At 27.3% G+C, this 24,295-nt stretch overlaps 2 protein-coding genes across 5 annotated transcripts; one reads left to right on the top strand and one right to left on the bottom strand.

Moving 5' to 3' along the window:
- Nucleotides 1-859: 859 nt before the first annotated feature.
- Nucleotides 860-6,077, top strand: LOC132932120 (mitochondrial import inner membrane translocase subunit TIM14). 2 transcript variants are annotated; one of them, XM_060998340.1, is made up of 5 exons: nucleotides 860-1,038; nucleotides 1,103-1,237; nucleotides 1,310-1,414; nucleotides 4,422-4,550; nucleotides 5,788-6,077. In XM_060998340.1, exons 1-4 carry the CDS (start codon nucleotides 1,036-1,038, stop codon nucleotides 4,524-4,526), a joined length of 348 nt encoding a protein of 115 aa, XP_060854323.1. In that variant the 5' UTR covers nucleotides 860-1,035; the 3' UTR covers nucleotides 4,527-4,550; nucleotides 5,788-6,077. The 2 variants fall into 2 exon arrangements, with proteins under 2 accessions (XP_060854323.1, XP_060854322.1); XM_060998339.1 differs by lacking the exon at nucleotides 5,788-6,077 and having other exon boundaries at nucleotides 4,422-4,597.
- LOC132932119 (uncharacterized) lies at nucleotides 5,972-20,015 on the bottom strand. 3 transcript variants are annotated; one of them, XM_060998338.1, is made up of 3 exons: nucleotides 19,877-20,015; nucleotides 7,292-7,535; nucleotides 5,972-6,311 (listed from the first exon to the last, which is right to left on the bottom strand). In XM_060998338.1, exons 2-3 carry the CDS (start codon nucleotides 7,507-7,509, stop codon nucleotides 6,080-6,082), a joined length of 450 nt encoding a protein of 149 aa, XP_060854321.1. In that variant the 5' UTR covers nucleotides 7,510-7,535; nucleotides 19,877-20,015; the 3' UTR covers nucleotides 5,972-6,079. The 3 variants fall into 3 exon arrangements, with proteins under 3 accessions (XP_060854321.1, XP_060854320.1, XP_060854319.1); XM_060998337.1 differs by lacking the exon at nucleotides 19,877-20,015 and adding an exon at nucleotides 17,840-18,248; XM_060998336.1 differs by lacking the exon at nucleotides 19,877-20,015 and adding an exon at nucleotides 17,844-18,245.
- Between the last annotated feature and the right edge of the window lie 4,280 nt (nucleotides 20,016-24,295).

Below are 24,295 nucleotides of genomic sequence, written 5' to 3'. Positions count from 1 at the left end.
ATAGCACATATATAATCTGATAATCATTATATATGGTGCCCCAAGCCAACATCATAAAAAAAAAATTATTTAGGTACACAAAATGGATCAACACAGAGATATTTCGTGTATTGAATATTTTTATTATAAGGTACTTATATTAACTATTTTTAAGTATGTTATAAATAAAAATAATATTAAGTTTTTATTTCAATTATCTAGGTATTTCTTAACTGTAATTCAGTTTAATCCTCTGTATTATCCCCGAAAATCATACTTAGAACTGACTTATAATCATAGGCTGTTAAAATACAATTTTTTTTTTTGGCGGGGGGGGGGGCTTAAATATTTATTTGTTTGATATAGCCCCCTAATGGTATAAACCTTATACTTATACAATGTGTAAAAAATTTACGAGGGTTCTGAATGATTTTTTATTATGGGGGAAGCCCCTCCAAATATCCCATATTTCCGTCAATGCATATAATATCTGCAATTCTAAAGGGCCCCATATCTCAAATAGCTTAGGGCCTTATTAAATATTTAAATCCAAACTCGCCCTCAGAACTAATAACTAGTGAAGTGTAAGTGTAAGGTAGAATTACTGCATATACTGTGACAATGATTTACTTAAGTTTATGTGATAAGTAATAACTGTATGGCGAAAATAAAATCTGGGTATAATTTATATTTATTTAATTTAATTTATTATAATATTATATACCTATAATATAATACTTAGCGGACGTTACTGCCAAATATCAATAAATAAATAAATATAAGGTCTATGCATACCCATTGGCCATTAGTATCAATAGGTCCATGTTGTTATCAGAATGCTTTATGTCAAATGATAACAGTTATCTCTTAGTCTCAAATTCTCAACCTTTCTTAATTTTATCTACATCGTGCTCTCAAGTCTTAACTCTCATTTAGTTTAATTTTACTATACTGTCTATACTTACTACTTACGTCTTTAACGTTTATCAACGTTACAGAACAACTTTACACTTTTAATTATTTCAATATTTCACGTTTTGCGCAACAAATTGACAGATGGTAATTAACTATGATCATTTTGTGTTGGATTAATTTTGTAATTTTAAATGTATTTTATTTAAAGGCCAGTGTTGTTGTCGTTGGGCTAGGTCTGGCCGCAGCTGGTTTTGCTGGTCGACAAGTATTACGAGTTGCTCCACAAATAGCTCAAAAAATGAGTGAAGTTCTTAAAACAATGTCATCCGAATCGGGAATTTTGGTAAAATTACAAAACATTATGACTTTATTGTTATTGTTATAAACATTTTATTATTTTTTTTATTGCTTTTAGTCAAGTAGTAAATTTCATAAAGGCGGATTTGAACCTACTATGTCCAAACGCGAAGCCACACTCATACTTGATGTGTCAAATAATGCTCCAAAAAACAAAATCAAAGTAAGCTAAATCATATTATAATTCTATAAAATTTTAACTGCCTTAAGTATGAAATAAACAATATTTATTATCTATACAAATAGATCGATGATACTTACTAGATTATTAATTTCCTTTCCACTTCAGTGCTATGTCGTCTGATTATTCTATCTACAAATAAAATATAAAATATAGACTTCCGTATAAGTACCTAAGTATTTAACATTAGAAACCTTGTTATTATAAAATTTTTAAATAATATATTTAAACTTTTTTGAACAAATAAGTATCCTGATTTTATATAGCTATTTTTGTTTTCTATCGTTTGGATGTCATTTATTAATAATTTTTAAAAATTATTGTTTACGATTTCAAATTAATATAGCTAAAAGAAATACTATAATTATACATGTTCTTGTATTGTACTCCTGAGACAACATTTTAAAATTCCAAAGATTTAATTTACTATTAAATATTAAACTTATTATTGACTAATTTAATATAGCATTTTAAGACCTTAAACATTGTCGGTAGTTTAAAGTTGTTGATTATTCATAGAAAAGTATTAACTCTTCCCAAAAATTTTAATGATTTATGTCATGTCTTAAAAATCATGGAAAATTAATATAAACTTATTAATGTAAATAATTATTTTTTTTTTTTTTTATAGATTCAAGGTATGGTTAGGTTGTTTTTAAACAATTCTTACTTTTAAAGTAATTTAATGTAATTCAATATTCTATTGTTATTGTTAATGACTGCAACTCACACAAATATTACAACCAATTTTTCTATCCTTCTTCGTTAAAAAATCCTGAGTACACCACTGATCAGTAATACTGTGTGTTTAAATTTTAAATTTTATTTTATCATGTCTCCATTCTCCATAGAATTTTTCTATTATCTTTTGTCAGATAAAAAATTGTGTGCAATTAATTATCTGCATGAACTTTTTTAAAATTCATAGTTTAAAGTCTTGTATATATCTGAATGAGTAATACATTTTTGCAATAACATTATTTAAAAAATTAATTTTATTTAACATGTTCATAAAATGATCAGCTGTAAATAAATAGTTTTTCCTAGTATACCTTGATAATATTCTGATATTACAGCTGTAAGCAATATTGTAAAACACCATTTTGAATATAGTATATTTGGTTCATCATCAAAAATTCTAATGTTCTAAACAAATGTTGATTTTGATTATTGATTACTAATTTTGTTTTTAATAGTCAAGTTATAAATAAATTTTAATAATTAATACAAATATATATTAATATAAAATAAGTCATTTACTATGAAATAATTTCTGTATTAAATAATAACTATCTCACAATGAACATAGACAATTTTTCAAATTAATAATATTTATAATTTTGACACTATTTTAAGTTAACAATTTTTAACTGGATTTATGCTATAGCTAAATTTAATTTAGAAACAAATAAATAAATCAGTATTGTAACTTCTTACAAATAAATAAAGTTAAAAATAAAACATTTCATCTAAATATTCTAATAATTTGCACTTGTATAAATCTTATTAGCGTGGATGTCAACTAAGTCGAGCTTTTACATACCACATATGAGTTTATAATTCATGTATTCACCAAGTCCCTTGGCTTTAGCACAATACTGTTGTTAACTCTTTAGTTGTCAAACTGACTATAATACTTTATATAATTTGAATTTTTGTTCAAGCCTTTGTCTACACTACTAAATATTTGTGCAAATGATTGCTGAAAAAATATAACAGAGCATATGTAGTGTGTACTCTCCATTAAATAATTAAATAGTAGTCCACTAAAAACAATAAATACCTATACAATATTATAATTTATATTCTTAAAGAATAATTTTAATTTAATTACAATGTTTTATTTTATTTTCATCGCATTTACATTAATTAGTGTTTTTCTCAAATTATACATAATATATGAGAACCGTTTGCAACTTTTATTGACCAAATTAAATCTCTAGTTAATTTCATTACAAATCGCTATCCATAACCAATGGCTGCTATTCTATAATAAAAGTTTTGCTCAAGCAATACTTTCAAAGTAGGGTGGGTAATCTTCTTGTTTTTTAATAAAGTTAACGGTTAAATTTGTTTAAGTAAATAAAAATAATAGAATATTATTGTATTTACATGACACATATTTATTTTTAATTTGTAATTAGTATTCATGGGTGTTGGATACTAAAGAAATAATACAATTTTATTAGACAGAAGTACATAAAAATACCTAAGCATATTATATTAGTATTAATATTATCTAGCTTCAAACATGTAAACATAATATTATATTCATGATTTTGGTGAGGGGAATAGGTTATGCCTTTGGTGAGTGGTTACTTTTTTTATGTTTCACTAGACCTATATTTTTTTTAGGATAGCCAGTAGTGGTAGTAATATCAGTGATAAACATTAAAGAAATTAATTTTGTTTTTAATCAATTATAATAATTATACCTATAAGTAATTAATTAAAATACTGAGAAATGTGAATTCAACTTCATAGAAAGTAGTAATAATTACTATGAAATAAAAAAAATTATATTTTAATAAGCAATGCGTAAATGAAAAATACTTCCTACCAACGATAATTTAAATAATAAAATATTGGTATAATCTAACTATATTTATGCGTAAAAAATGAAATATAAAAATAGTATAGGTACGTATATTTTTCTATTTTATGGATTATATTTAAACAATTTATTTTATTTTATTAAAAAATTGTCAGAAATCTGTTTTTTTTTTTATAAATATTTCACGGACATAGCTATGAATGACATTTGTTGTGCAATGTGTATATTTTTGTACTTTTGGCGAAAAATATTTATTTTATGTTTTTGTTGCGTGATACTGTTGGTACTCGATTCCAAGTTTTATTTTTGAAACACGTTAACTCATTTTCGCTGTAATTGTCGTATACGTGGGAAAATATAATATATAAATATATAATAATATGTTATTAGATTTGTTTATTAATAAATAATATTTATTTTTAATTTTTTTTTCAGGATGCCCATAAACGAATCATGTTGATCAATCATCCAGATAAAGGTGGTTCACCGTACATAGCTGCAAAGATAAACGAGGCCAAAGATCTTTTGGATAAAAAATAAACAACGTCCGCTAATTATTGTAGTGTAAATATGTGAATGTACAAAAATATAGATATATATTATTATTTTTATCGGTAACTTTTATATTGTGAATATTCCATTTATTTATCCATGGATATTAATAAGCCTTGTGTTATTGTCATTAGTTTTTCCTGAAAGTTCTTCTATCGAGCGATTGTAAACTCTCCTGATTTTAATAAATTACCTATCTGTAAATTCTCCAGGGTCTACTCCAATATTACCCGACGGGAACATCTAAACTCTCGGGCTTTAGCTGTTGTGGGCTATAATTATAGTTAAAATACAAATAAAATAAAAATCATAAAATAAATCAAATATACATCGAAATTTCAAACATTCAATTAAATAATAATACTATATACATACTAATAATAATATATTCAAATTAGTAAACATTTTAATTAAATTTTTATGTTTATAACAATATGATCATACAGATTTCAAAAAATTTAAGGTATTTATATATTGGTCTTTATAATCTTATTTTTATAATATAATTTTTTTCTTTATTTTTGGTATAAAAGGTTTTACTTATTATATTTTGTTTATTGTGACTTTGATTTTTTTATGTACACAGTACACTTCAGTTTGAAAAACTGTTAGGGCCTTATGCAGTTATAAATATAAATAGACATGAACGAGTACTAGAGAAATGTGAATATAAATGCGAATGGAACGATTCACAACCGTTTGTTGTTTTTATGATGATGATACTGAAGCACACATAGTTGAAGGATATGTATATCTTCGTCAATATACGTATTAACTAAGTATGAAGTAAAAAGTTTCTAATTTTTCGCTTTGTGTGGGCATTATTGCAATATTGCAGCTAATGTGAATATACAATATACATATAAACATTCCCTCTTCAATCTTCATTTAGATCTATGAATACTAATCCAAAATGTAACGCAGCCATTTTCCAACTTTACTAATGTCATCTCTCCATCTCCGTATTCTACAGAAAGCCCGGTGAAATACGATTGCGTACGATTTTTATCCGCAACTTTAAACCACTGTTGCCATTTGATTTAAACTAATAGAACGTATACAATAATAATTCGGATATTAATCCGAAAGTTTAAATTTAATTTTTACTGATCTCAAATAAAAACTTAAATGTGGCAACGATGCACAGAAAATCATACGAAATCGTGTTCTCAAAAAGATGCACCGTACGCAGTCGTGTCACGTGTGGTACCCAGAAAGCCTAACTCTTGAATTTTTGTGTTTTGTGTAGGTACAACGTTTGAGTGAGATGAAATCCACAACACTATTTTTCAACTCTGGTGAGTTTACACATTTCCTACAGCCTACAGGTAAATATAATGTTGACCCGGGAGAGTTTACAACCGGGTTTTCTATCCTAAACTTAAATGTATATCACGTTCCGATGAAATAACATATTTTATCACAACATAATGTATAAATAATATTAAACAAACATGTATTTTGTACTTCAAATAAATTATAAAATATAGAAAATAAACATCTTAGACATACGTAATAATATTTCGATTCAAACAAAAACGTTATTTTTTCGCGATTTTGTGATCTTTTAACAACTTTTTCCTAAACAATCCATAGTCGTGCTGCATCAGTTCGTAAGCTGTCTGACGTAGTTTCTCGACGCGGGCTAATATCTTCTTCGGCCCACTGCTTTTAGTTTCTTCCAACCGGCGCAACTGGTGTTCCGTCAATCCCTCCATTTCACCGGCACATTCTACAATGGCGATGTAGTCATTTTTAATTTTTGACGATTCGCTGAAATGCCAAGTGCATAACGTATCAATACCCACGACTCATCTATTATTTCCATTAATATAAATAAAAATCTGGCCTAAGTTAAAAATTATACTTTGATTGTGTATTAAATTGGGATTGTCAGTATAAACAGTACTTTAGTACAGTGGTCTTCAACTTTTTTGATCTCGCGACCCAGGGTAAATTTTATAAAAAAATCTAAAATTCCTTAATGCTTTGCAGTAATACTATTAAAACTGAATTATCGCAACCTAAAAATGTGTCGCGGCCCACCGGTTGAAGACCATCACTGCTCTAGCTAGTACACAGGTAGGTACGTCATATTAGAACAAATTGTCTATATCTGTCATCTAAGTCAACAAAAAGGGGTTTTGTAGGTAGGTATACTATAGGTACCTACTTAAAGTTGTATAAAGGTCTTTGAATGAATTACAATTGCTGTTTAAATTAAATATCAATACTAATGAGTAGTATATAATTTACTCGCAGTGTTTTCTTAGGAAATTATTTTCCATATTGTGATTTGTTAAATTTCCCTTTTCCTTAAAAATGTTTTGAAATTACCTATTCAAAGCTCTTTCTGGTTAATGGGTGGTATAAGTTTTCCTTTCAACGTTAGACAATAAAACAGCATAACGTCTAGACACTGCGGACCATAACCAGACCCAAAGTTGACGATATATATTGAAGGGAAATTTTAGCTCTGGTGATTAGACATGTACCGAATATAGCAGATCAGTTTTAAGGGGTTCGGGATAAGCAATATCCTCTAGTCCTGTGTGTGATTACCGAGTTAAACTATTAACAGTGACTTTAAAATTTCAAAAACTGTATTATAACATTATATTATATATATATAGTAATTAAAACACTAAATAATCCAATATACTTTTATGCGACCGCCGACCAGTAGTTTAGACCTTCGTCGTTATTGATTATATAGGCGACAGACAAATCGAATAGATTTGTGACGTGCTTACTTTTCGATTTTCTTGTGATGTACGTAGCGCAACAAGCCGTCGCACATTTTCCACAACTCCAAAATGTCCACAGAATCCAATTTACATGCCTTCAAATAGTCTTCAAACATTTTCGTAGCCGTTTGATTGGCCAAAACGTGTTTCAGACTATTCGTCCACCTGTCCAAATCATCTTTGGACACAGAATTACATGGATCTACGCAAGGAACACAACTCATTGCGGTCCAGTCTGTAAAACAATTACCTGAAAATTAGAAACAACAAAATATTATTTGAAGTAAATAAAAACTATAGCACTTCGTAAGAACTTAAATTGTAAGATTTGAAATTTAGATATCGTTAAAACTGTTTCAACTTTATTTCAACTATTAAAATTCAAAAATGTATGTCAACGATCAAGCGGTCGAGGTCACGTATTATTTGAAGAATAATAATAGATAATATATTTACTGATTACTGACAGACAGTAGTAAAAATTGGAAATATATGTTGTTCATTGGTAAAAAGAAACAAGCAATTAATTACACCAATAGCTCTAGGAACCGAAAAGTTAGACGAAGAAATTCTCACACAGTAAAAAGTATAAATATTTTTTAAGTTATATAATTTAATATTTTTAATGTAACCTTCTAATTTCAAAAACAGTTATAATTATTAATAACTAGTAAGTTGTGTTTGGTTTATATGGTAAAAGTTTAAAACCCATCATAACAACTAGGACTATCGTTTTCATATTTTTTATATGTATACGGTATCATACATCTATCTCATAACTTATATTTGGATTATTATCTAATTAATTAGTAATTTTTTAGTTTATTACTCATCGTTTTTATCTATACATTATTTATAAATACGACTGCAAAACGTAGAAAAAATTATTTAATCATACTATTTTGTAAGATGTAATAAATACCTAGTTGGGCGTGTGTGTACCAGTTGCTCTCAAAAGTACCTTTTTTCAATTTCCCCCCCCCCCCCAAACTATCTAGAACATAATGCACCAGTTGGCCTCACATATTATTATACATACATGATTATAAAATTGTAATGAGATAAAAATGAGGTAAAAGGTTCTAGTCTAATATTGGCTTAAAAATTATTATATTGTATTTAAATTGATATTCTCAACTCATTACTTTATGTATTACTAATTAATATGAAATCTTAATACGGGGAGTGAGTAAGAGAGTTTTATCTTTTATATATCTAATTGTATATATATGATTATGCGTGAATGCGTGATGTATATATATATTGAAGATAGATATATCACCTTACCTCTTGTAGAACTTGCGGTTTGAATTGTTGAGTGGATAGATAATTTAGGAATTAACAAAATACAAAAAGTATACTATGAATAATACTTTTAATTTGATAAAAGATGCGTTATCTAAGAACATGTATAGTATAATAGAATATAAACTGGATGTGCGACTGAGCAGCTAGGCGCCTGAATGGCCTAGCGACTGAGTGCTTATTGTATGTTTTTTTTTGTGTTTTTATAGAAAATGTCGTGTCCATGATATTCTTATAATGTAGTATTAAGTTGTATCGATAATTTTTTAATTTGTTTTCTTAATTCTAAATTTTAAAACTAATTATAGATTATAATATCATATTAAAGTATAGATAATTTGTAAATTTAAAATGGCTAAATGTCAAATATTTAAATTTAAATATATATAATAAAATCTAATTAATAATGATATATTATATTTATCAATACAATACCAATCCATAAAATAGGGGAAGTAAATATGTAAATAATAATAATATTTATGATAAAAGGATAAATACAATAATTATAAGCGAGATACAGTGTAATTTGTCAAAAATATAAACAAAAAAAATTTTATATTTACAATTATAATTTATACTCAAAGGTAATAAATAGGTAGGTATTGTAATTTATTGTAATATAAAAATAAAAAATAGTATAAAATGATAGGTACGTAAAATGTATAAAAATAATATGATTAATATGAATAAGTACAATAAAAGAATAAATACAATATTTAATTATAATTATACTTAAATGCGTTGAAAATTACGTCGTATATATTCTGGTAAAATATACTCTTTGTACCAGGTGACTAGATGAGCTATCATTATTATTACAATTTTAATTATTTTTATAAACTATGATTATAATTTAAATTTTTACCTCCTCTATTTTACGGATTGGTATTATTATCATACATATAATAAATAATGATGAGAAACTGGTACATTTTTAAAATGCCAAAAACAGCCATTTAAAGCAACTGGTTAACACCCGCCTATAGTTAATAATCAAATTAAATTTTAATACTTTTAATGTTACTAATTACGATTGCAAGTATAATTATACTAATATAATTTTAATACATATCAATAATTTTATATTTGTTTGTAAACATTGCAGAATTTGAGCTATTATCCAATTTTAATAGATAAAAATACAGTAAATTCCCGTTACAACGAATACCAATACATCGAAAAATCCTATTATAACGAAAGTCATAGAAGTCCCCTGCCGGAAATCAGGGCTTATAAAGAGCTTATACGAATTTTCGTTACAACGAAATTTCCGTTATAACGAAAAAAAATTCGGTCCCCTAAAGTTCGTTGCATGTAACGGTTTTTAACTATAAAAAAAAAATTTCATATTATTTATTTAGGCCACGTATCTCTTTAATTTTTAAAACTAAGTTTATATTTGAAAATTAACTGATTTTTAAAGTAGTTAACGTATATAATTCGTTTGGCATTTAAAACTGAAAAATTACACAAACTAATTATTTTATAAGTTGATTAGGTCCAGTGATGCAACTAAAAGGTTGGGGCTGTATCCCTCCCCATACCAGAAAATAATATTAAATAAAATTATTAACTTTCTATTTGTAAGTACAAACAATGTCATGGTGCATAAGGCATAAAGATTGGACAAAATTACTTTACATTTATAAACGTATGTCATCTATGTTGTTTGTCATTACGGATGTGACCTGTAAAATGTAGATGGTACACAGATATTGAGATATATAATATATATGTATAACTATAAATAAATATATCTGTGAGATGGTATGATACTATACTTAAAGACATGACCCGTGGTTATGAGTTTCGGTTTATCGACTAATGATAACTGATAATGAAATGGAAAAAAACGAATTATATATATTTTATTGTCTACGTTTTACCAGTGCGTTTATATTTTATATCGTAAATTTAAGTTTAGTACCGTTGGTTTAATATTAAAGTGAATTAACCTACATAATATTAGATTTAAAAAAACGATATAACATACATTACTGTTATCTTTCAGAAGTATTTTTTTGATATATTAATTTTAAAGCGAATTATGAACATTTTTAAATTGTAATATTTAAAAAAAAAGGTATGCTCATTTTAAAGTTCAAAATTAAAAATATCAAATAATGCATCAAGAATATAGATAAAGTTAATAATAACTTTGAAATTGGTAACAAGTCGATTTACTCTGATTTTAAAATTAAAACTTAAACTGCTGAACGTAAATTTTGGATCTTACTACAAACTAATAAGACAGAGCCGATGACAACAAATATATGAAACCTAGTATGAAATCCTCTTATGACAAAAAAAGAGAATCAATTTAAAATTTTAAGTTCCTTGTTCTTGTATCTATTTATTATTATGATTATTTAAAAATTGTAACTCCTTTAAAAATTACCAATTTAGGTACTATCTTAAGTTGTTAATATTTTTTTTTAAAGTAGTAACCACAAAGAGTAAGACCCATTATATTGGACACATTAATATAGTATAATAGAATATAGTATGAGAGTCTTACTATCTGTATCAATATTTATATAGAATTTATCAAAATTATAAGATAATAAATATTAAATATTGTACTTATTTGTTTTTCAGGAAACATAATATTATGTACTATTTCAACAATATTTTGATGCTATAATTTTTTTAATAATTGAAAATGATCACTAGTTCAGTTCTCCTATAAAATTTGTATTCTATATAATTCTCCTCAACATTTAAAAATAAATCCTAGTTGCTCCAATGGTTAAGTACATTACATTTTACTTAAAATTTCACTAGCAAGTACTTTTCAAAATAAAGTTATATTTATCCCGTTTTTAATATCTATAATATATATATAGTATAACCTATGTTTATTATATACCACATAATATTTGCTTTATTTATAAAATAAAGTAATCGTATATTTTAAACCTAAAGTATTCCTTAAAATATTTTGAAAATGCATATTATATGATGATAGGTATTTTTTATGTATAAACTGTATACGAGTTTATACAAATCGCGGCATCAAGCCAATATTGTATAGATATAACATGCGTTTGACTAACATAGTACAACATTTATTTTTGGCCATTCAACATTTCAACGATGATAATATGCAATCTATGTCATTTTGTGTACTACCCATTAATATAAATCGTCATACTAGGTATATTTGTATTTTTTAGTTATTAAAAATATAAGTAATCATAGATAATGTGGCGTTTTATACAATAATATGATTACAACTTTACAAGTTAAAATAATTGACAAATATTTTAGTATGTATCTCTACTATAGTAATATATAAATATACCATAGGTCATGTAGGTGAAGACCTATGAGGGTTGATGAGTGAAGCGAACAACAGGTAAGGCTCCCTAGGTAGTATATTTTTCATACATATAATATAGTGAGTATAAAAAGTATAAAGTACCTATAATAAACATAATCTATTAATCTATAATTCATAAGTATTGATTATTATTGTTGATATATTTACAATTTAGATCGAATATCGAACTAGGTATAAACTAAAAATATATAATAAGTATTATAAGTATTATATAAATTCATAAACTAAAAATCTAATGAATTTATTTATAATATGATTGTAATAACGTTTTAGCGCGTCATATATTAAGTATAATTTATGAGAGTATTATATATATTTTTTATTGAAGACCACAAATCGCAAACATAGATACTTATCATAACAGCAGAAGAACATACAATTTTTGTTTCAATTATAATGTATCATGAATGTTATTTTTGGTAGACCGCATATAGCATATTGGTTAGGTAACCGAAACCAGACTCAGATCTCTAATTTTCAAGTTTCATAACACATCGGGCTTAATATTAAATTTATAAGCAGTTTGTGAGAATATATTGGAAGTAAATAATAATATATTGACTCATTTACTCTTCTGTTTTATTTTATACTTATATTATACAACAGTATAATAATATATTTGAAAATATTATTAAAATATTTCAGTTAGGAAGAACTTTATAACATAAATACAATACAAAAAATTTGATTTAACCACATATTTTGTACTTAGATATTTCGATTTATAAAATAATTAATTGCCAATTAGAGGCAATCATATTGGAGAAAAAGTCATAATGTTTTCAGGTTTGTTGAACTATGTGATTGTCGTATATAAATAACTCATTGTACAGTAACTAAATGCATAGTAAGTAGTATTAGTAACTATATTAGTAAGTACTGCACTAAATACATACTATCAGACAATTTTTCATTTGACCGAGTTTAGCGCAAACAAGTAACAACGTGAAGACAAATCTTCTTTTGTGAGACTGATGTTTAACGATCGACGACTATATTATAATTTATATATCTATATTTATTGTACCTATATGATAAAATTATGAAAATCATGTTAGGCCGAATCATGAAAGCGAAAACAATGACAATCCCAAACGGCGACATGACGTTATGTGAGTGTATGAACAATAATTACCACCGATGAATAATTTGTTGTTTTCACACTAATTTATACGATTTGACTATTGTTGACTGTTGTAACTATTGTATTTAAAATGTAGTTACCAGCGCCCAGCAGTGCATCGCCGTAGTGACGGAAGATCTCGTAAATATATAAGAACAGCACAAACAGTGCGACCAAAATTCCTTATTGAACTCCTCAAATGGCATTGCAGCGCAAATCCGATAATTGTCGAGCGAATAAAACAAACATTAATATTATATTATAGTGTATACAATACGATTCACCTGCTTCAGAGGTATAAACCAGACGGCAGAATATGTATAAGTATACGGGTCAGGTGCTATGTAAAATTATTGTTATATTATAATACGAGTACTATTACAGTATAAATATGTATACATATAATCTGAATAATGCCTTACATACAGAATGATTCTTTCATCGCAGATCAGCAATTACCTGCACTAGCATATTATCTTAGTTGATTTACTTTTTTAAACGGGTTAGTATAAGTATTGTATAATATAATGTTTAATATATACAACATATTACCTATACAAATAAATAACGTAATATAAATTATAATACACAAATTTCCCAAGCTTAACGTCACTATTTATTTTTATAGTAAATGATAGAAATGGACTGAAACCCAGCATAAATCTTCATTTTTCACTTTATAACCCCTATAAGGGGGAAGGGAATCGAATTTCAATAATTTGATTAGTTATATTTCATATTAACTTCTGCATTTTTTATTCGTAGAAAATTATAATTTTTAGATAGTTAATATTTTAAGAAATACAAATTGTATGTTTTAATAAGAGTCACTAATGAATAAATAACTTTTCATAGGTACCTTAGTGTTTATATGCATAAATCATATTACTCAACACTTGATTTTTACCGAGAAATCATGATATTTACTTGTTCAAATGGTAGATTAAATCAGTTATTTAATAGTTCTATTCGTTGTCACTCGTCACACACACACACATCTTACATGTTAAAGTAGGTAATAACTCTAAACTCATTTCCAATTTTATTTATTTATTGATGGTGAACTGGCACTACCGCACTTATATTTTACAAGAAAATAACGGCTAAAACATGATAATTATTAATATATTTAAAATCTAGCTTTGATCCAAAGGAAAGGGGCAATGAAACGAGATTACAACAATCAAAAATGGAAAACTTCAATTTCAAAATGTTTAGATACCTACGTCTAAATTCAGTAAATATTATTCCTCACTGCTCAGAAATCCAATATATGTTCGCGTTAAAACAATCGCTCTTATAATAATATTATTATAAGGTGCGCGGTGCAGAAGTGCGTGCCGTGTGTTTCGAACCCGCCTGTATATTATTATTATAATTAGGCATTGTTCGAACAGAAAACCGTCGCTCTAATTTCGACCGCATTGCTCTATTTTGCTCAGTCATTTTTTTTTCGTTTCCGAACGAACGCGAAGGTAAGGTATAATGTACATGGTATACATATAACTATTATAACTATATACGTATATATATACCATTAATGTTATTATATTCGTGCGCAAGTTTTGTACGACTCTGTATACTATAAGGTAGGGTGTACAGTGCACAAGTTTACTATAGCAGCATGGCATTGCCTTCACGGTTCGGCACGCACCGGCAGCGGTGGCGACGGCGTGTCGGCGTTGTATTCGTCGTATAGTATAGGTACTCACCGCCACACAACATTATTTAATGCCCAAAAGAAGAAGTCCGAATGACGAGCGCTATAATACGTTACAATCGTTACTTTATATTTATTTAGACGTGCGCATAATAATGTATTATATCGGTGCATCATATTGTGTACGTGTATATACTGTACACGGCGACGACAACGACGATGATATAGCTAGGCGACTCCCGTAGAAAGAATAGCAAGAAGCGGACGACGAGGGGAAAAAATGATCTATTCGGACGTCTAAACCGTCGTCTTTGCACGCAATGGTCACGTTTTATATTCGGAGCCGCCGGTCGGGCCACGAATAGTATCACGTCTCGAAGTTTTCGTGTGTTACGAATCACTAACGCCCGCGGGAGCGCAGCTATCTGTACGCTATAATACGATCGGCGAAGAGTGACGACACTGCGTGTACGTTATAGACGTATAGTTTCAGCTATAACACTGCAGCTAGCTGGTACCTATACTGTCTAAAATATAATGCCACGTCGTTGTTAAAATATAAAATATATTATCATTTCGTAGTGTCCTGGTTTCGTGGTTTCAGGCGAGCCGAAACAATAACCAGCGCGCTGCCGAAATAAAAACGCACGACGACGCGGCTAACGTGATCGTCGTAAATTCTGGCGACGAACAGAGTCTCGTAGTGTACTAGTTGATGACTCTATATAAAAGACTATAATATACTATATAATTTAAAAAGTCGAAGCGCGGGTAAAAGTAAAATCGGTTAAAGTGATAAGAAAATAACTATAAACGTACCTTTAACTAAATTATTCTTCGAACCTCGTTGGATTTTTACACAACATAACTATAATGAAATAACCACTGATACATGGCAACGAAATAATATAAAATATAGTGAGAAATAATTAACTATTAAATCAGCCAATCAAATAAAATATTTTGGGTTAACTTTTGACAAGCTATTAATTTCATGTACTGGTCACACAGAGCATATAGTATCATACATATAAATACAAAACGCAAATCAGTCAATACGAAACTCCACTCAATGTTCTAAGGTCTTTTTTAAGATCCAAACTTTCTCATCGAACAAATAAACTTAACATAATATACAAGTCAAAAATTGCCCAGCCTGGTTATATGATGGTATTCAACTTTGAAGATCTACCAAATCGCCTAATAAAAAAAACCTTGCAAGCCTTCCAATATATATGATGCCTACCTTAAATAACCTTCACCCCTTAGTATACGAAAACCTCCACCAAAACTACTTTAATAAATGAACTGGCCAAATCTCTTTATACTAAAGTGTATGCTAAACACACACACACACACACACATACACATACCAATCAAAAGATAATTATACCCAGGCGCAGATTCAGGGATTCAGGGGGGCTATGGGTGCTCGGGCACCCCCTGTCGTAGTGTCGTCTAAGCCACCAACAAAATAAATTTATATTATAAATTACAATAAATGTAAAAATTAATGTTATTTTTAAGTTCTGTTAAAATTGTCTGAATCCACGCCTGATTATACCCAATATTTTTTAGGTACAGGAACCTCTTAATAAGTAATGATAAAAGAAACCCTAGTTATGTAGCAATACTAATAACCGCCTTTATCTGTTCAATTTATTTTCAATTTACTATCTATATTATTTTAGTATAAATTTGTAAATTTTCTATTAAAAAAAAAGAAAACAATAATATAACTAACTATATATTATTACACAATAAATGACAAGTGCAGTAAGATATTAATAGGACAAAAGTCAGAAGAGTTATTGGATTTGGAAATAAGTTTTGTTTTAATGTAATACTTGTCTTGTGATCTTGCCAATATTTTAAAACCAATTATTTTCATGTGTTATATTATTTATGTTTAAATATAATTTTCTTGTTTGTATTATACTTGAACAAAAATAGTACCTAAAGAAAATAAATCTTCTCAAAGATTGTATTTTCGATTTTTGCGTTCAAATTATTATTATTATATCTGTTATATAATACATTATTTGTATGTCCAGTCTCTGATCATTCTTATGTATTTTAAACCGTAAAAATGATTATTAAATTTATACTTCATTAAAATGATTTTTTAAATATTTTTTATTTTTTTTTTTGTAAAAATAATTGTATTTCCACCAATAACATAATATCTAGGAATGTATAGTAATGACTGTTGTGTCAGTTAATTTTCCGGTTAATTCTTTTAAAATCGTTGATTTTTAACAGTAAAATTAAGTAAATATAAATTAAATAAAGTTCATTTGAATAAAATATCAATTTATAATAATTTACAAATTAAATTTAACATTACGTTATATTTATAAAAAAAAAAATTGAATTGCATTTTAACCTTGGTTGAATCGAACCCGGACGTACATGTATTTGTACGGAATCTTTAGGGTTTATAGTACGCCATGACGGTAAACCACTGTAGCTACTAGCTCCCTTATAAATAATATAATCGTTTAACATTGATAACCATTCAGGAATATTTTTGTTATCATGTGTATACAGTATCAACTATCAAGTATAGTTATACAGAGTACGCAAAATAATAACAATAACCAAGGTATATAGTATATATCCACCATGCAGGCAATAACGATTCATATGCCTCCAGCTCCAGGTCCAGTGGAGGCGCTTTCTCACACTATGCAGGTAATATAATATGTATTAGATAAATAGGTCTGATTCCGTTAATATTTTGACCAAGACACACCACGGATTATGATTAGAAACAATAGAAATACTGATATCTATCATCATATTATTGTGATCATCGGCAGTAGAAATAATGTTCTATGGCAGTGACGGGGGGGTGAGTTTTTTGGATAACATGACAAATATGAACAAGTTCTTAAAAAATCACTTGATTACAGCATTAAATTATCACGCCACCCCTAACGAACTCATCGCCTATATTATATACTATCAGCACAATAATACAAACAATACGGCTGTAGCATAACAAATGTATGATCGAACATCAATGATATACTACAGGTAGAGTATGTACTTATAGTCATTTAGTATTTTAGTCACATAACGTTATATTTATTATAAAATATAAATTCAACCACATACTCACGTTATATTCGTCGTTGTCGTCATCGTACCCGGCAAAACAAGAGCCGCGGAAGCAACACTGTTGTATAATAATAGTCTCGGTCGTGTCGCATGTCAAAAATAATATTATCTTATAGATCTTTTGCCGAAATCACGATTGGTAATGAGTACGAGCCGTCACTATTATTTATATTATATATATATATATATATTTATAACAGTAATAAAACGGTAATATTATTATTAATTATTTATTATTACAGCGTAACAGCTCGGTATAATATGGTATATCGGTATACCTCACGAACGTTTCCGCGACGAACGGGCGCTTACAACTACATACAGGCGAGACAGCTGTGAGCTACAGCAATCGCCGTAACGACCGTAAAATCGTGTTTCGCGCAGACGGCGGCGGCGGGGACGACAACGACGATAGACGGATCAGTGCAAGCACTGCAAGCGCCCCGCCAGAACACATGGTCGTGGAAAAATATAGTGCTATAACCGCTGTGAAGGGTGGCTACTGCTTGCGAAACAGCTGTGTCCCGTACTCCTTGTGCGTGTTTGGGTCGATACCGCCGGTACTGCGGTATAATGTTCGCCAAAGTATAATATATAAAATATTACAATTAATAATGACGTATAATAACATGTATTAATTAGTAATTATTAATAAATATGTTTATTATAATATGGAGCGGTGGCGCGGGTAAAATGGAACAAGTTGATTTTGGAAATTTCGTTTATTATGCGACGTATAATGTAAAAAAAAAGTGTTCCATACGTAACCAGTAGGTATCGCCAAAATATAAAATAAATTACGGTCGTAGTGTAATTATTTCTTATCTTAAACTAAACACGAAGTATGAATATGCTATACGCTACTACAATCAAATTTAAAGTATACAGTATAATGAGTAATACATTTTCTATACGCACAATGTGATTGAAAGTATAAACGATTCCTTTAACCTGCAGCTTAAACGCCTTAAACTTTCAATGATATCATGTTATTTTTTTCAATTTGAATAGCACATACATAAATATCAATTAACCAGCGGCAGTCGCTTATCCGTATTGGATAAAAAAATAACAACTGATTTCAACAGCTTTCCCAAATCGTAAATTTAGAATTTGAAGTTAACCTAATCTAACAAGTATCCTATCACTCATCATTAAACACAAAGATTATCTCATTTAGAAAGGAGTATACGCGTTCATTATTCGCTATAACTCTATCTTTATTATCACTCGATCATTATTTAGCCATTATTGTTTTATAAATATTATATAAATAATACATTTTATGTTACATTGGCGAATTGCATTACTACTGCAGTCTGCAATAAGATACAGAAATAATCAAATAAATGTATAATGCAATATAATTTCTATTACTCTTTACTCACATTGTCAAATTCAATAAGGATTAAAGAATCAAAAAAGTACGTTATAAACAAATTAATACAATTATACATAATTAACTTTAAACGAACCTCTATAATAATAGTATAATTACTAAAAAATTTTAAGTTTGAATTACTGAATGAATATTTTATTGTACATCGGTGTTTGTTATTGTTTATTAGTATTATCTTTTTTTTGTAATTATTATTAATAAATCTATCGTCTTAAATTAATTTAAAGTAATAGTAAGTACCTAATATTCTAAATGTATTGATGCAAGCCCGGATTGAGAAAATTTTGGGCCCGGGGCCAAAAAATTTTAGGGGCCCATAGCCATAATCAAATTATTGGTGACCCACAAATAAAAATATTTCAGACAAAAAAAATTATATTTATAAGTTTATTTCTTACTTTTTTAAATACAAAAATAAAAATTTTATTTGTACATGTTTCCTTTTATATACGAAATATACTATTATTATTATACTCAAATATTTCTGATTTAATAAAAAAAAACCTATTATTCGCCAGGGACCACTATTGTTTGATAATCGTTGTGGGCCCACTTATATTATATTATATTGATGATTCATTAAATTGATTTGGTAAAAACTAAGAAAGAAATATAGTTTTGGAGCGATATCTTACCATTGCAGTTGTCTTGAAACGGTTGGATAATTTAGTATTCACAGCTATAACGCACAGTCCATCATATTATACGTATTGCATTGCTTTACTAGTTACATTAATACTCGTCAGTATTCGATGTTGATCTAAACTAAACGGACTAAACGTTTGATATTAAATAATATAAAAATAATTTTCTTAAAAATACTTCTTACAAAGCATTTAAAACATTTTAAATAGAATCAAATTTAACAAAAGTGAATGGTTTTATCATGTTTTATCTTTATATTTACTAGTTGTTAGTGACTGATATAAATATAATTGCCTATAATTAATATAATTAATCGATAACGGTATTACTTTAAATATATTTATAATAATTGATAAATTATGCAGTAAGCCATTTTAAACATTGAAATTTGAAAGCCATTTGACTTAATGTTGTTATTTAAGTTTTAAATGCTTTCATATAATATTATAATTAACAGTTAATCAGTCACTATAATTACAATAAAAAAAAAATTATACAAAATATATTATAAATTATAGCATAAAATCGTCTAAAATGAAATTAAAAACTGTTAAAAAGGAACATTAATCTTTGCATATTTTTTAATTTAAGACTTATCATAAAAATAAAAAATAAAAATGTGTATAGTACATAGAGTTATAAATATGGGAAATGGGCATATGGCAAAGGATAGTTATGTAGTTTTGTGTCATTCATATTTGACCTATTAAAATATTTAAGAAAAACATATTTTGTAATAAATACGCAAAAAAAATCATCATTCATTAAATATTATTTATTTATTTCAAATACCAACTACATACCTATAATAATAATAATTATTACTAGTATCAGTATAGTTAGTGAGTGACTAGTGAGTGCTGACTGCCAAGTGGTAATTATTATTGGTGGCTAATGGCCTTTTTGCTAATGTTCAACATTTTGTTCGAGTAAAATGTAGTATGTTGGTTGTTTGTACAAATGTCGTTATCTTGTGTTTTCAGAAGGCCTAATTATAACTGCAGTTTTAATACTTTTCTGACGAAGATAGGTGTTCATAAATTCATATACAATAACCAATTTATTACAAAAAAAAACATCAATTTACGGTTTAACTTTAAAAAGTAAAATTATTTTAATTAAAAATAAAAATGTATAATTATTCTTTTAAACGAATATGCAACACGTGCGTAATACATTTTATACTAATTATACTCATATTTATAATATAATATCTGTATAATATTTTATAGCCTCAACGTTAATCTATATAGTAATATAACTATTATTATTATTATTATTTTTTTTTTGGAGCTTAACTTTTATTTAATCTCTATTCTCTCTAATTTTTAGTGTACTAAAAATAGCATTGTGATATTCCGTCTTCTGAGATCAGGCTCCGACGAACTTCATCATCATCAAGGTGCGTCTTTGATGCCTAACCTACTTGACTCACGAACCCCATGCGGATAATATATAGGAAGTTATTTGTTTTATTTTTATTTTTGTAATATCTCTGACCCTATTCAAAAATATGGTGGAAAAATTGTATGCCTTGTGCATGAACTAATATATATATAGTATATACCTTAAATCTTAATTAATATATATAATGTATAAAGTTAGGTAACAGTTTTATTTTAGTGTATGGCCTCATGCTTAAATATAAATCTATGGGTCGGTTGCACAAAACTATATTGGTCCAATAAATTGAGTTATAGAATATTAGAATCGGTAAAATTAAAATACGTTGTACAAAGCCATAATACCTTATTGAATCCGCAATAAGTTATCAACCGTTAGTCACTATTGATTCATTAATTTATAGGCCCGATTTTGTTCCAATAAGTTGTATTGGTTCAATAAAATAAAATTAATAAAAGTTTATCAACATAATAATGAGATATCTAATGAGATATTTGTTTTTTTATTATTTTCGAATAAAATGTAAATTTGCAAATAATTTTATATTCACAAATATAATACATATAATATAATATAATATAATAATATAAACAATGATTTGTGCAATGATTTTTAATATTTATCCATCGATAAAATATTTTATTAAACCGATAAAACTTATATGGAGCCAATGAATTATCGTATCAATAAAATAAATATGGATGATTTTTGTGCAACCGGCCAAATATTATTATATTTATTTTTATTTTTTATATTTATATTAGTTAATATTATATATATTATAAATAAATAAAATTATTTTCATTTGAAAATATATAATTTAAAGACGAATAGGTGGTTGGATTGAGCTCTTTAGTCTTTTAAAAAAAAAATAATGTTCGTAATATGAGTAGTCTGAATAAGGTTTTTATGAAAATAAAAATTAAAAAAATTGTTTGGAAAATTGAAAAATTTGAGAAAAACTTAAAACTTTTTTTTAATGGGACTTTAATATGAATTCGTCACCATATGCGTGTATTTGCTGAAGTTTAGCATACATATAGAGTACTGATGATAATAATACTCTCTCACAACGTCCGCCGGGTCAGCTATAAAATGTAAAAATTCTTGATGTGTAAAATAACATTTCCCCGTTTAATTATTTTTATTTTATTCCCCATCAAAACTTCCACTTTATAATCAATAAAAATGTATGTAATCTGTTCGATTCTCGAACTCAGCAAGTGGTTTGTCGTTAGTGACTATATAATGTCAGACGTCATTCATTTAAATTCTATGGTGAATGGTGATCAAATTTCACGAGCGATATACAGTATATCAATTTTGGGTTTATAAACAGCATAGTCTAGTATACTTTTAATTTTAATCCTTGAAAACATTTAAAAGAATATAAAATATTTTTATAAAAATGTTTATATTCATTAATCTGAGCATACTAGATAGTGGCGTAGCTATAATTTTGTATGTCTAATATTGAGTAATATATAATATATTTGTAATAATAATTTTTAAGTACTATATAATACATGTATACGTATAGACGGCAGCTAAACTGCTTACCATAATTAGTTTAAATATAGTTTGTGATTTGTATTTTACGTAAACATAAACAACGAAATGAAAATAGCTTTAAATTAGCTTTAAAATTTTATTTCAATTAAAAATATAATAATAGGTTAACAGTCGATAATTACATATTATACATACTCCCGATGATTTCCCATCGCGACGTTGAAACGGCGACGCCGTAATTTCAGGTGGCAGTGAAGTCAGAAGTGCACAGATGTAAATACGCATAGAGCATCAGCACCGTAGAGTTAGTGGACGAAAGTTTTATCGTCTTATTTTTTTTTCCCTCTATAATTGATCTTCTTGCATCATTTGAAAATACACAATACTAATTTATAAGTCACGACTCACGGTTAATGTATATGCATGTATGTATGAAGATCGTTGTGTTTTAATTTTATGTAGTATAGTTATACACTTATATACCACATATACCAGCCAGTAGATATTATTTCGAATTTTAAATTATCAATTTCATTTTTCATATTTGATTAATTAAAACGATTAGCCAATACGTCGAACACCTACTTTTTAAATACACGAATTACGCCACTATTATACGCGTATTAATAGATGTCAATTTAAGAATGTATTAGTTATATTTTAATTATTTTATTAATTTCAATTAAAAAAGTCCTTTTATTACTTACTGTAGTAATTAATTATATATCATGATTTATATTGTATTTTTTTTTTATGAATTTGTATTTAATCAATGCTACAGTTATTAGCGTTCATTATTACGCTGTAGTGTGATCAATATATAGTTACGATTATTTTCAGGTATTCAGGTATATCCACTATAATTTATCCATCACAGTTGAACTTTGAATTAATTTTAAATAACAATATCAATAATAATCATTGTATCATATAAATTATAAATTAATATTTTTTAATTATTGGTGAGTTTTAAAACAATATAATAAATCTCCGTAAAGGCGTATAAATAACACACACTATCCTAACACTAAACTACAATCAATTATGTGATAGCATTATATTGAAAAATACTGCAAAAAAGTTGTTGGTTAGTATTTATAGTCAATTGTAATATACTAATATAAGTACCGAAATTGTGTGACGTTCACACGGTCCACGGTCATATACATAGTTCTACATATAATATAATGTATCAATATATAAATATAATATATTATATACTATATTATAGTGTTGATGTAATTATTATAGGCCATGCCATAGCCCATAGGCGTAATATAGCGACGAGACATCATGGCATCGACGCATCGTTTATTATTACACAATAATGCGTGTGATTTTAATGTTCCTCTTCTCGATTTTATTTTTCTCGTACACTCTTTAAAGGTTATATTATCACGCTTATATAGGTATATATACTATGTTCTTCTAAACGTCGTCTCCGGTCGAATAACTATAATAACAATATTACAAACGAATAAAATATAAAATAT

The sequence above is a fragment of the Rhopalosiphum padi genome, chromosome 1 (genome assembly GCF_020882245.1).
Source record: "Rhopalosiphum padi isolate XX-2018 chromosome 1, ASM2088224v1, whole genome shotgun sequence".
Taxonomy (NCBI): domain Eukaryota; kingdom Metazoa; phylum Arthropoda; class Insecta; order Hemiptera; family Aphididae; genus Rhopalosiphum; species Rhopalosiphum padi.
Note: the sequence above shows the minus strand (reverse complement) of the source record. Positions and strands in the feature narration are given on the sequence as shown.